This window comes from Marmota monax, unplaced genomic scaffold (genome assembly GCF_021218885.2).
Source record: "Marmota monax isolate L192 unplaced genomic scaffold, Marmota_monax_Labrador192_F-V1.1 WCK01_AAM20220418_F8-fsc00037, whole genome shotgun sequence".
Classification (NCBI taxonomy): domain Eukaryota; kingdom Metazoa; phylum Chordata; class Mammalia; order Rodentia; family Sciuridae; genus Marmota; species Marmota monax.
In genome coordinates this window covers 3,618,378-3,632,899 of record NW_026693245.1, presented here as the reverse complement: position 1 = coordinate 3,632,899, position 14,522 = coordinate 3,618,378, and the positions used below count along the sequence as shown (strand labels likewise).

Below are 14,522 nucleotides of genomic sequence, written 5' to 3'. Positions count from 1 at the left end.
TAATATTACTTTAATTGCATATATTTATGTGATATAGTGTTATATTTACATACAATCTGTATTAATCAAATCAATGTAGTTAGCATTTTCATCTTCTTAAATGTTTTATTTTTAATTAATTGATAACTGATACATAAAAACATTAAAAATTGTACATATTAATGGGGTACCATGTAGTGTTTCAATTGTATACATGTATACATTGTTTAATGTTTAAATCTGGATAATCATATTTATCTCAAGCATTCATCATTTCTTCTGGTGAAACTTTCAAAATCCTTTCCTCTATATTTTTTAAATGTACAGAACACACTCTCTGCAATAGCGCTCCAGACTCTCTTGTTCCTGGGTAAATGTAAAATAGTATCCATTGACCAGCCTTTTCCATCCTTCCTTTTATTCTCTCAGACCTCTGGTGGTAACCAACATTCTATGCTCAACTTCTAAAAGATCAGCGTTTTGGGATTTCCCGTATGATTGAGATCACGTGGTACTTTCTGTACTTGGCATATTTCACTTATGAGATAATAATGATCTCAAGTTCCATTCATTTTGCTACAAATTATAGGATTTTATTTTCTTTTATGGATGAATCATATTCCATTGAGGATATATACCACATTTTCTTTATCAGCAGTATATAGACACTTGTTTTTTTTTTTTTTCCATTTCTGGACTGTTGTGAACAGTTCTTCAGTGAACATGGGAGTATACTTTATCTCTTTGACAGACTGATTTCTTTTGATTTAGATATGTATCCTATAGTAGATTGCCAGATCATACATTGGATAAACTTATTGTTTGATGGCAGTACTAATTTACATTCCCACCAACAGTCTATAAGAGTTCTTCTTTCTCAAAACCCTCACTAGCATTGCTTTCTTTAGTTTTTCAGATATTAGTCATTCTAACTGGGGTGAGATGATAATCTATTTGTACTTTGGACTTGCATTTCCTAACAGCTAATGAAGTTGAGCATATAGTCATAAGTGTATTGGACATTTGAATTTATTCTTTAGAGAAGTGTCTACTTGTATCATTTACCCATTTTAAAATGGATCATTTGTTTCATTTGTTTGCTGTTTGAGCTTTTTCAGATACTATATGTTCTGGATCCTTTGCCTTAATCCTTTGTCAGATGCATAGTTTGCAATTTCCCTTGCTTCCTATAGGTTGTCTCTTCCTGGTGTTTTTTGTTTTTTATTTTTTGTTTTTTGTTTTTTCATTACTCCACAGAAGGCTCTTAGTTCGATGAAATCCCAGTTGTCTATTTCTGCTTTCATTGCTTGTTCTTTCATAGTCTTGCTCCTACAAATGTTTTGAAGCATTTCCTCTATTTTTTTCTAGTAGTTTCATATCTTAATTTAGGTCTTTGATCCATTTTGAGATTTTCTAGTATAGGATGAGAGCTAAGGATCACATTTCAACCCTTTTCTTACCAATATCCGGTTTTCCCTGAACCATTTATTGAAGATGTTATTTCTCCAATGTATGCCTTTAGAATTTTTGTAAACAAATCATTTGACTGTAAATGTATCAAACTATTTCTGGGTATCTTAGTCTATCCCATTGGATTGTGAAGTTGTTTTTATTCCAATATCATGCTATTTTGACTACTTCAGATTTGTAGTATATTTTGAAATCAGGTATTATGATGCCTGCAACTTTGTACTTTTTGTTTGAGATGACTTTTGCTATTCAGAGACTTTTGCATTTCTATCTGAATTTTTAAAGTTTTTATAGTTCTATGAATAAAGTCATTAGTATTCTGATAGAGATGGTTAGCGCTGTTTGCAGATGATATGATTCTGCATGTAAAAAACCTAAATACTCCACCAAAAGATTACTAGAACTAACAAATAATTTTAGTGAAGTTTCAGGACACCAAATCAGTATATTAATGTAAAAATCAGTAAAATTTTATACACTAAAATGTTGTTACTGAGAAATATATCATGAAAGTCATTGCATTAAAAATAGCTCCAAAATAAATAAATAAAATACTGAAAAATAAGTTTAACCAGGAAGTGGAAAACTTCTTCTGCAATAAACCCCACAAAACTCAGATGAAAGAAACTGAAAACAACACACACAAAAAATGAAAAGTCTTCCTATGTTCATGGATAAGAAGTACCAATATTATTAAAATGTCCAAAAGGCTAAATGCAATTCACAGATTCAATACAATTCCCATTTATTATTAAATCCCATTGTCATCCTCTGCTCCAGACCATTAATATATTATCTGTGTCTGTATATTTACATTTTTCTGGATATTTCACATAAATGGATTCATACAACACATGGACACTCATATCTTGCTTCTTTCACTGAACATTACTAGAGTTTCTCTCTTGTAGAATGTATGCATTATTTGCAATCATAATCCATAACACCTACTGAACAACAGAGGATATTACATATAAAACAAAAGAGAAGGATATTATGAAAAACCAACAAATAGAAACTGAAAACATTTGGGATGGTGAAATAAACATATATTAAAAAGGCATATACAATAAAGTCAAAGAATTTTCCTATAATAGTAATCACTATTACCAAATTTTTGTTCTTTCGTATCTTTGATTTTTTTTTCTTCTGTGCCCTTAGATAATTTTTCTAAATAGAGCTTTTAAAATAAAAAGTATGTTCATCCATAAACAAAAATATTTTGTATAAGGGAAATTGAAAAAAAGAAAAAAGTAATCATAATCTTGTCTCTCATTTTTAGCACTTAAATTTTCATGCCCTATTATTAACATAGACTTGAAAGTCTTGGCTTCTAATAACTGCCAAATAGTCTACCCAGAAACCATAAAATTTTGTAGAAATTTTGACTGGTTAGATATTTAGAGCATGCCCATATTTTTTGATGTGTAAATAAATGCATAATGTATATTACTGAGTAAACATTCTAATTACACACTGTTTCCTTCAGTTAGATTGTCAAGTGAACTTTCTGGATTGAAGAATATAGAACCTTGTTATATAATATACCACAAATGCGTTAGTGACACAGAAATTTAATTTGGGGATAGTGTTGAAATGCTTCTTTTACTACATTTCTCAGATTTGAGTACCAGACAAATTACATGATATAATAATTTGCTTAAATATTGACAAATATAAATTTATCTTTCTACATAAAAACCAAATGTTTGGGGCTAGGATTATGGCTCAGCGGTAGAGAGAGCTCCTCGCACATGCAAGACCCTGGCTTCCATCCGCAGCACCACATAAAAATAAATAAGTGAAATAAAGGTATTGTGTCCAATTACAACTAAAAAATAAATAAATATTTTTTAAAAAGTTCTCTCTCTCTCTCTCTCTCTTTCTCTCTCTCTCACACACACACACACACACACACACACACACCACACAAACATGCATGAGCCTGCTCATAAACATGAACACTCCAAAATATTATGTATTCAATGTATGTTTTCCAACATGTGCAACAGCATAATTTAAGGTTTAGGTGGCATTTACTGGAGTCTTCCCAACCTTCCCAGGTTGGTTCAGAAATCCTTCTTAAATACCCCTAGAGTCGTCATATCTGGATTTTTCTTATCAGATTACAGTTACATGAACTGTTCCTAAAGCTGACTTCCTTTTAACCACCAGTTTTGAAGTAACATGAAAGTGGACATCTTATTTAATTTATATCTCCAGTCCCAACGTCAATTACATAGTGCCTAAAACAATTTACTCATAATGTCTGTCGACACAAAAAGAACTTCAAGTTTAGAAGAGTGGGAATTTAGACATTTAATCATTATTTTACCACACTTCTTTTTATTAGAAAACTAAATTTTAGAAATAATTCTGCCATTTTTTTTCAAATTGACCTATTTTGAAGATAAATTTTTAAATTATTTCAAGTTTAAAATATCAAAGCCAGTTGAAGTTTTATTTCACTTATAAAATTTGGAAAATTACCTTTATAAATATATTTATGGCTATCAAATGATGAAATCCAAGTGTGAAATGTTCATTTGCCATATTTTGAGAATTTAAATCAATGCAGAAATCTTAAAAGTACCTTTGAGATATGACTTTCTTCTTTTTGATCTTCAGTGGGAATATTAAAAGGGAATGGGGTTATATTAAGGAATCCTGTAATTTATCTGAAACTGGTCCAGTTTTGTGTGCTCATAGAGATTTTTAAGTCAGTGTTTTGACTGATTTGTGTTTCAGTGTATAGATCACCTGCTTTCTGCCTTCCAGAATTCATAAAAACTTTTTTCTGCCTGAATATGACTCTTTTCTTTTCTTTTTTCTGTTGTTATTTTATTTTAGGATGATTGGGTGGTGATTGAAGAATAGACAAATTTTCCAATTTGAAACAAAAAACTTTAACTGTTTAAAAAAATGTAATTTTTAAATTTGATATTGACAATTGGATACTTTTGATTGTCAGAAGGAATTTCCTGATAAAATAGAAAATGCTGCTTAACCATGGGATTTTCACTTCATGAGACTATTTCGTTTTAATTTCAGGAGGCCTTATTAGCTTATCATAGAAAATTACCAAACATGCCATTCTTTCTCGCTTTTATAGAGATTTGCTTGCTGACTAAGGGACGACGCACTGCCAGTGTTCGAGCTGATACATATTGTCGTCTCTATTCCCTTTCGGTGGACAATTTCAATGAGGTCCTGGAGGAATATCCAATGATGAGAAGAGCCTTTGAGACAGTGGCCATTGACCGACTAGATCGGATAGGTACTCTTTACTTTTCTAACTGCTTCATGAAAAATTTAATTTTCATTTTGTGGCATAATATAAGTTTGCAATCATGTGTCCCAAAGGCTAGTTCAGTGCTTGTTATATTATGTAGAAAAGCAATTAACTGTAGCCATTTTTCTGTAGAGTTCTGAGGTCCTATCTTTCCCGTTTTCTGGATTTACATATTCACATCTGTTTTTACCAGCGACTCAATCTGATATACCATGTGATACCAAAATAGATTGAATCTTCAGGTAAAAACTATCAATACAAATTCTAGAGAGCATTAAAATAGCACCAAAAATACAATAGTATGAGTCTACATTACAAACCAGTTTTGTCACAAGGTTCACTTTTTGTCTTGACATTTTATCCTTATATTAAAAATTGAATACTTTGTATTTAAATTGTTACCAGCAGAAACTTATTGAAATGTTTGTAATACAGAATCATGTAGAGAAAGCATTGATGAAAGTGCCCAAACTAGATATTTTACTTTGCAAAGCCAGTATACACTCTTTAGTGCTACAAATAAAAATATATAAATTATACCTTATTAGTTATGCTAATTTGTGATATGAATAATTGCCATAGTAAAGTTAGATCAGATTGGTTTAATTAACTTTTCTAAATATTCTGGAATATTCTGACATGTTATACCATGGTATACATTCATTTTCCAAACTTGGACTTTCTTTGCCCATCTACCCTCGTTCCCACTTTATTTCCACTCAACCCTCATATCTGTTTAAAAATCACTGCCTTGTAGAAACCTTCTCTGACCTCTCATCCCCAAGTAGGCTGAGTTCCCTGATTATGTTCTCTTATCTGAAGTGCCCCCATCACAACACTTTCATTATAGTAACATACTAAGCTTTGTGAATGAAAGAGATCATGTCTAATTAATCATTACATTCATAGTACCTGATGCCCAGTAAATATTTGTTGAAAGGGGAGAGGGAGCGAGAAAGGAATAAGTGGACTTAAAGCAGATGGAACTGGGATCAGTTAGAAGTAAACAAAAGGTACCTCTACTGCTTCATTCTTATTAAAGGAAGAATATAGATTGATTTATTGTTATGTCAGTATTTTTTTTCCTGCACTTTATATCTTTCTTTCCCTCTGTATTATGGAATAACAGACTGTATAAACATCTGAAGTTTGATTAGGAGAAATAAAGGGAGTATTTGGATATTATCATTAGATATAACAAATGTATTAGAAATTCATATTGACAGCTGAGAGAATTTATAGAACGTACTCATCCATGGAGATGGTAGCCATAAAAGTAGGCACTCCTGATAGTATTCATGGAACTTAAAAAGAACTTTGGTTTTTGTGGCTTGAGTGTTCATGTTAGACCCAGAGACTGATTTCTGAGTATGAGGTTTTCCTACACCAGCTGGACATCTTCAGATAAATCATGAAACCTAGGGTATTTCAGTAGAGAATTTCTGTTGATTTGATATAGCTTCACATTCATCTAAATTATTTCAGCTATTTATTTAAAATCAAGTTTGCATGAAATGGTGTGCAATAAATTATAGAGACAATAAAATTCTTAGTAAGCACAAGTCACTTGCATTTTGATCTTTATAAAATTATAACAGAACATAAAAATTATTTTAATTTTTTCCATTAGATTAGGAAATGCTGGCTATTCAAATGGTCACAGAAAAACATTATCCATCTCAGTTTTGTGACCATTGCTTAGAAATGTACACTGTCATTCATTAAGGGAGTATGCTAAAAAAGCATTTGTATTTATTATTCATATAGGATTTTTGTTCTTTGGTTAATTAATAGAGTTTCTTTAAAAAAAGAGAGACACCTGTCTTGGCAGGAATAAAAATGATTGCGTTTTTAGTAGCCAGGAAAATTTTAACACTTTCATTTTGAAAAATACACATTATTTCTTTTGATATGATACTTTATTTAGCAACATAGCAAACTAGTTAACTTTTCAGTTATCAAATTCACTTGGATTATGCTTTTTCCTTTTTTCACCAATCCACTAATAATTCTACTTCTTAGTCTTCCAGCAAATCTCTAGTTATTTCAAACCATTTCAAAGATGATGACAGGAAGAAGAGCTAAGATTTATTGAGGTCCTTAGTGTGAGCTGAGCACCTGCCACACTATACCCCTGGCCTTCACCACAACCCTTTAGGAGAGGAATGATCACAAGATGGTTCTCACCTGGCTGCACATAAAGATCCCTTGGGGAAATTTCCTTTTAAGGCACAACAGTCTAGATCCTGTCTGAGTCCAGAATTTGAATTGATGGGGTCTTTCAAGTTTGCTGGTCATTAGTACATATTAAAGCTCCAGAGATGGGAGAAATATGCAGTTGGAATTGAGAATCATTGGTGCTGGACATTGGTCAAGGACCTGATATGCTGCTCCCTAACCACCCTGGAGTCTTGTTAGAATGCAGAGGCAGACTCATATATGGGGGAAGGCCAAAGAGGCTGCATATCTAGAAAGCAATTAGATGACAGAGATGCAGCCAGTCTGTTATCTGCAATCAGAGTGCACAATCACATTTCTTCTGTTTCCTTCCTACCCCTGTTACATTCTAACTGTGTTTTCTTGGGCACTGTACTTAATCTTCCCATGCCCAGGTCTCCTTTCTAGTGACAATGGGATTATTATGACTATACATATATCATAAGGTAGAGGATGAAATAAAATAATGTACTGAAGTCCTTTGTAGAGCAAGGCCTCACATGTTTGCTGTTATTTCTCCATTGGCTTTTCTTGCATGAAATTCAAATCTCCTTTCTAGGTTCAGCCTGATCCAAACGCCCCTTCTTCCCCCATTCTTTAAGATAGCTCTAGTGTTAAATAGCTCCATATCTTTCATACACTTTTCCACTTGACTTGAATAAAATTTAAGATTTACCCCGCAGATACAGGAAGTGCACAAGGCAGAAGCTTCCTTTATATTTGCTCTGTAATGGGGAATTCTTGGATATTGCTTGTGAGTGATCCTCTTATCTGATCTCCTCATCAGTCAGGAGTAGACTCCATAAGTGCCTATCCTATCTTTTTTCTTTTCTCTTTTTTTTTCCTTTGTTGATAGGCAAGAAAAACTCCATTCTTCTACAAAAGTTCCAGAAGGATCTGAACACTGGTGTTTTCAACAATCAGGAGAATGAGATCCTGAAGCAGATTGTGAAACATGACAGAGAGATGGTGCAGGCAATCGCTCCAATCAATTATCCTCAAATGACAGCCCTGAATTCGACATCTTCCACCACTACCCCAACATCGCGCATGAGGACACAATCTCCACCGGTGTACACAGCGACTAGCCTGTCTCACAGCAACCTGCATTCCTCGAGTCCCAGCACACAGACACCCCAACCATCGGCCATTCTCTCACCATGCTCCTACACCACTGCGGTCTGCAGCCCTCCTGTACAGAGCCCGCTGACCACGCGAACTTTCCACTATGCCTCCCCCACTGCTTCCCAGTTGTCACTCATGCAGCAGCAGCAACAGCAGCAGCAGCAGCAGCTGCAGCAGTCCCAGGCTCCGCAGACTCAGCCACAGCAGCAGCAGCCACCACAACAGCCACAGACACCCAGCAGCTCCACACCGAAAAACGAAGTGCACAAGAGCACGCAGGCGCTTCATAACACCAACCTGACCCGAGAAGTCAGGCCCCTTTCGGCCTCGCAGCCCTCGCTGCCCCATGAGGTGTCCACTCTGATCTCCAGACCTCATCCCACTGTGGGCGAGTCCCTGGCCTCCATCCCCCAACCGGTGGCAGCCGTCCATGGCACAAGCCTTCAGGCAGGGGGCAGGGGCACAGTCCCTCAGCGAGTCACCCTCTTCCGACAAATGTCTTCGGGAGCCATTCCCCCCAATCGAGGAGTCCCTCCTGCACCCCCTCCACCAGCAACCGCTCTTCAGAGGGAGCCTTCCTCAGTCTTAAACACAGACCCAGATGCAGAAAAGCCACGATTTGCTTCAAATTTATGATCCCTGCTAATTGTCAAAGCAGAAAGAAATACTCTAATAAACTGAGAGTATTCTCAGATCTTATTTTATTCTATCTCCTGATAGATCCCTATAGCCTACTATGAAGAGATATTTTAGACAGCTATGGCCTACATGCAAAATGTAAAAACATATATACATATACTATTAAATATATATCTAAATTCCCAAGAGAAGTTCAAAAGAACTGTTTAGCATTCAGTGTTATATGTCTTCCTTTCTTTAAATCATTAAAAGATTTAAAATGTTGTTGTAAGATTATTTCTTTCTAATGTACTTTTACTTAATTCTTTGGGTATATGCATTTCTCTATTTTATGAAGAGTTCTTGGATTCAATGGGAACAAAACTATTGATTTTAAAAACGCAACTCAAATGAGCTCTGGAATAGCACCAATCAAAATTTTTATTCATTAGTTGTGTCTCTGCATCTAAATTTTCAATCATTAATTATGGGGGATTAAATAATAAATCCCATTTTATAGATCTAAATTGTAATTTGGTGCTTTCAATTTTGAATTAGAAAAAGAACACATTATATGCTTGGCCATTGTAGGAGACTAGCATTGCCACTGTTAAAAGACTGCCTCTAATCTCAAACATGTTCATTGGTCTTTCAGAAAGCTGAGGGAATATTTCTCTTCATGTGTTATTGGACTTTTACCAAGACTCAATCAATGTTAAGCTGTAAATATTTTTTTGAACCCAAATAAAAATAGCTATTCTGTGTTGTATGAAGGTAAAAGTCATTGTTTAAGGATTTAGTTTTATTGCTTCACTTCAAAACTTAGAGTTTTAAATTTTACAAAACCGAATTGTGACAATTATTCAATTGTAATGCAATGGCTTGAAACCTACAATATTATTTTAACCTGCAACGTTTTATGCAAAATGTATGCTCGAATCTACAAATTGCTTGTATTACACCAAAAATCATTACTTTTCTTCCTTCTTGCCATGATCAAGCATCTGAAAATAGTCCCTGCATGCTTTTGGGGGGGGAAATAATATGTTCAAATCATTCATTGTAAGGGAAGGCTTACAGTATTTCTCATTTCTAGAAAAATATAAAAATTCATTAATTGCCTATCTTAAAATTCTTGTAAGGCTGACTTGGATTTCTGACTTAAGTCTAGAAGTGAGGTTTTTCATTTTCATTTAATATTATTGCTATTATTATTATTATTATTATTATTATTATTATTTAAGTAATTATTTGTAAACCACAGCTTAATTTGGAGTTGAGAGTGTGTTCTATGTCTTCACTGTAGTTGGTAGTTCACTGTGGTGTTAATTTAAAGAAATAAATACAATATATCATCATGTCTGTTTGGGAATACACATTTTGCTCTATGTATATTGTAACTAAGTGGTTAGTAAATCTTAAGGCATGTGGTGACTAACATAGACCTTAGATAGGAAGCTCATTATTTCAAATGTGCTGAAAACAGTATGTACCTGGTGACAGAAAGCTGGGGTAAAGTTGAATGTCTGTAAGCATTGTTTGTTTGTTCGTTCATTTGTTTCCTTAATTCTTTCCATGATCTGTGAGCATCTGCTTCTCCTCAAAGAAGTCCCTTAGTAATCATTTGTGCCTAATGCATCACAAAAAATGTGGTGGATGACTGGAATGCTATGGAAAGATTCCTAATGTCCAACTTCTGCAAATAACCCAAATAACGAAAATGACCTAAAGTGGAGAACTTCAGTATCTCTGACGCTTACGGCACATTGAAGAAGAACTTAAAAAGATCACACATTATCTGGGACAGGGCCTCAAGACTGAGGACAGAAAGCAAAAGTGGATCCATGCTGCCTGTTATGCCTTTTATGGATATAATACTTATAATACCAAAATGAGATATTATGTTTAATTTCTAACAGATCCAAACTCATGTGGAAGTGATCAACAATGCTAGTCAATATATTATCATTAATATGCTGGTGACAAATGATGGTATGTCAGGAATGGCCTGAGAAATGAATTGTTCAGCCTACCTAGAATCTATGGGAAAGCTGCAAGATCATTTAAGTATCAGTACAAAACTCCTTTATTTCATTAAAATATGAGAATTAATTTCAATTTATTAAGATCATGCATTGCTCCTTTAAATTGTTAAAGGTTTTACATTTGATAGAATTAATGGGTTTGGTAGTGAAATATTTTTATATATATGAATTTTTGGTTTTTTATTTTGAGCACTATTGGGAATCATAAGCAAAATTGAATTGCATGGTCTTTCAGTGCAACCATACAATTTTTATTCACTTTATAATAGAATGGGAAAAAAACCCTAAGGTTTATATGCTAACCTAAACAAGGTACAGGGTAAATTATATACATATATATGTATGAATGTATATATACTTAGGTTAAGAAAAAAATTGACTCACATTTCTGTAATATAAAGGTTCATTGCTAGTTGACAGTGACCTCTTTTTCTCTGTACATAGTTAAGCCCACAAGTATGGAGTTTTAATCTGTACAGAAAGAAATGTATTATTGAAAAGATTGGCCTTTTTGCTGCTGGGAAGATAGTAACATAGCTGATTCCTACAACAACTGTATGATCAGGGATGAGTTAGAGTATTTCTTTTGTCTTTGCTCAAAGCCATACATATATAAATATATATAAAGATTATTAATAAATTCAACAGAAAATAAACTAAAATCATGAATATTTTATTTTATCAGTATCCTCTAATCAAATGTTTTGTTTTATTAATGAGTACAAATTTGCCTCTGTCTTCCTTTATTTATATCATATGATTGCCAAGAGGGCTTCTAGTTGAGAATCATCATAAGATTAATTATGGATGTTCTATAACTGTTGAATGAAAGGAATTTCAATAGAACTTACATTTCCCAACTATCCTTTGATTTTACTCTGCCACATAGTAAAATATTAGTTTTTAAAAATATTTTTTTTTGTTCTGTACTGCCTTAGCATGCGGTTGTTGTCTAATCTGAAATATCTATTTTTTGTTATTGGATATGAGGATGAGAGATAATTGTCATGTAATATACATATTCACAACTATTTTGTTACATGTTTTAGGCTTGCAAAGGCTTTTGGATAGTGGTAGAATTTTTTCATACAGTAGATTTTTAATCAGACCTAAAAGCCCAAGAATAAGATTTTCATGATGAAGATAAATAGCAAAGCATACCTGAAGACAATAAGAATGATATAATTGGCAACAGATTCTAATTATTAAATACATAGCACTTCTCCAGGTCTCCATGACCGTCTCTCCATAAGCAAATGATTCCCTGATGAATGATGTTCCACTTTAAAAAGATGGTTATTTTGCATTTTTATGGACTTAAATGAGCATTAATATTTTCAGAATACTATAAAGTATACAATCAAGTTATTCTGATAACTCCTACAGGACATGGACCACTTAAAAATGTGACGAATCTAAAAATTTAAATGTATTATTTCAAGACCTGAATCATTTATACTTCAATGTATAAATGATCTCAATTATCTTCAGTATTATTTTAAATATCTCCAGAACTTCTCTTTTCAACTTAGGTTTTTGTATTTGATAATTATTGGTTTGTACCTATGGAGCTAACTTTGATTAGTTATTATATTAAGTGACATCAATTAGATTTCTTTCCCTATTACCTCCATCATTTTAGAACATTTGCCATAAAACCAATGTTATTTTGTTCATATGAACTACACTTAGCAAAGTTTTATTACATGCTAGGCTCACATAAAAAACTATTCATGCTATAACATGAATAGAATAATTGGATGCTGAACTAAATTTTGAGTTCTGAAAAGAATGGTCAGAAATTCCAGGAAGTATGATTGGTGGCATGCACCAAATTGTAGCTCAGTTCTATAACTTTATTCAATATATTCTGTTTGCAAAAAGAGGCTGGAGATTTTCCTGAAAGTGTTCACTGGTGTATTCCAGATTACCTGCTACTGTCCTGTGAAAATACTAACTTTCAAAGCAATTTTATTTTTATTTTTAAAATTTATTTATTTATTTATTCTAATCAAGTATGCATGACAGTAGAAAGCTCTTCAATTCATTGTACACACATGGAGCAGAATTTTTCATTGCTCTGGTTTTGCAAGAAGGAGAGTCACACCATTTGTGCAATCATAAATGTACCTAGGGTAATGATGTCCATCTCATTCCACCTGTTTTCCTATACCTTTACCCCCTCCCTCCTCCCATTTGCTCATCCAAAGTTCCTCCACTTGTCCCATGCTCCCTCCCCCATTGAATTAGCGTCCACTTAACAGAGAAAACATTTGGCCCCTGGTTTGTTGAGATTGGCTTATTTTGCTTAGCTTGATATTCTCCAACTCTATCCATTTACCTACAAATGCCATAATTTTATTCTCTTTTAATGCTGAGTAATATTATATTATATACCACAGTTTCTTTATCCATTCATCTATTATCAGCTTTTATCCATTCATCTTTATCAGCTTCTAGGTTGCTTCCACAGTTTAGCAATTGTGAATTGTGCTGCTGTAAACATTGAAGTGGCTGCATTACTGCATTATGCTGCTTTTAAGACTTTAGGATATAGACCAAGGAGTGGGATAAATAGGTCAAATGGTGGTTCCATTTCAAATTTTCTAAGGAATCTCCATACTACTGTCCAGATTGATTGCCCCAATTTGCAGTCCCACCAGCAATGTATGAGTGTGCCTTTTCCCAAAATTCTTGCCAACACTTATTGTTGCTAAAGAAAATTTAATTCTTTCCTTTTTTAAAAGTGATATCTGTTTCTTTTTAAGCAGGTAAATGATTAAGGTTATCATGAAAGGAACATTTGATTCCAAAACGAAGAAAGAAACTATAAATGACTGCCTAAATTCATGAAAGATTTAGGAGCAAATCCAGCCAGAATATTCATCTTCCTCTTCTTCCTATTTTGGAGTTTTTCACCAAAGGCCGTATTCTTTCTCTCTTCAGTGATAATTTATATTTTCATTAATATGTGCCATTTTGTTCCTTCTCACATTCTTATCTTTAGGGTATGAAAGGCATGAGTTTCTCTATGTAGGAAAAATTTCTGGCATATTTACAAGTCTGTCAGCACAAAAGATTGTTTTATTATATCTGTCTTGAAGAAAATATTAGTGATCTTGTAATATTTGTTTGCTTTTCAGTTTGGACAATTCTTTTGTCAGTTCTCCCTCTTCTCCATACTGAAATATATTCTCTCTTTAATACCAAACAATCAGAAAAGGAGACCATCTTCTTAACAGGTCTGGAACAAGGGTAACATGAGTGAGGCATTTGTCTCATGCACAAAATTTGAGGTACCAAAACGCTCAATAACATGACAAATAAAATTCTAAAAACAAAATGAATACAATAATGAACCGAATTATCATGATTTTAAACCAAGACAGAATCCAACCTTTCACTTGCATGACCCAGCCTCTCTTGATTCACCTTCTTCCTAATAGGACACTTAGGTCTAGTCTTGCTCACTCTTCAGGCTTTGGCAGTTTCAAATGAATGGAGATTTGAAGGGTTTTTATAAGCTTATCCTCATTCCATCTTTATAATTGTTAAAGGATGATATTAAGGGAACCTAAACACAAGGCTCTGAATATATTTTCAAAGTCCTTGATGTAGAAAGGACAAGTAATGTATTAAATGCTGAAGAAAAGAATTAACAGTTAAGGACAAATGAAACCTGCCTTTCTAAAGTGTACACATTCAACAGAACTCAGCTGACAGGGAACACTGGCATTTCCCTGCAACTGGAAAGCTCACTGACTGAAAGAACAGAA

General features: G+C 33.6%; 1 protein-coding gene across 1 annotated transcript in view; it reads left to right on the top strand.

Annotated features, from left to right (window-relative positions):
• Hcn1 (hyperpolarization activated cyclic nucleotide gated potassium channel 1) overlaps positions 1-13,116 on the top strand; it is a 355,144-nt gene extending 342,028 nt beyond the window's left edge. Inside the window, exons 7-8 of the mRNA XM_046456309.2 lie at positions 4,562-4,726; positions 7,815-13,116. Coding sequence (XP_046312265.1) covers positions 4,562-4,726; positions 7,815-8,719 — 1,070 coding nt within the window. The 3' untranslated portion in view covers positions 8,720-13,116. The remainder of the gene's footprint in view (positions 1-4,561; positions 4,727-7,814) is intronic.
• The last annotated feature ends 1,406 nt before the right edge of the window (positions 13,117-14,522 follow it).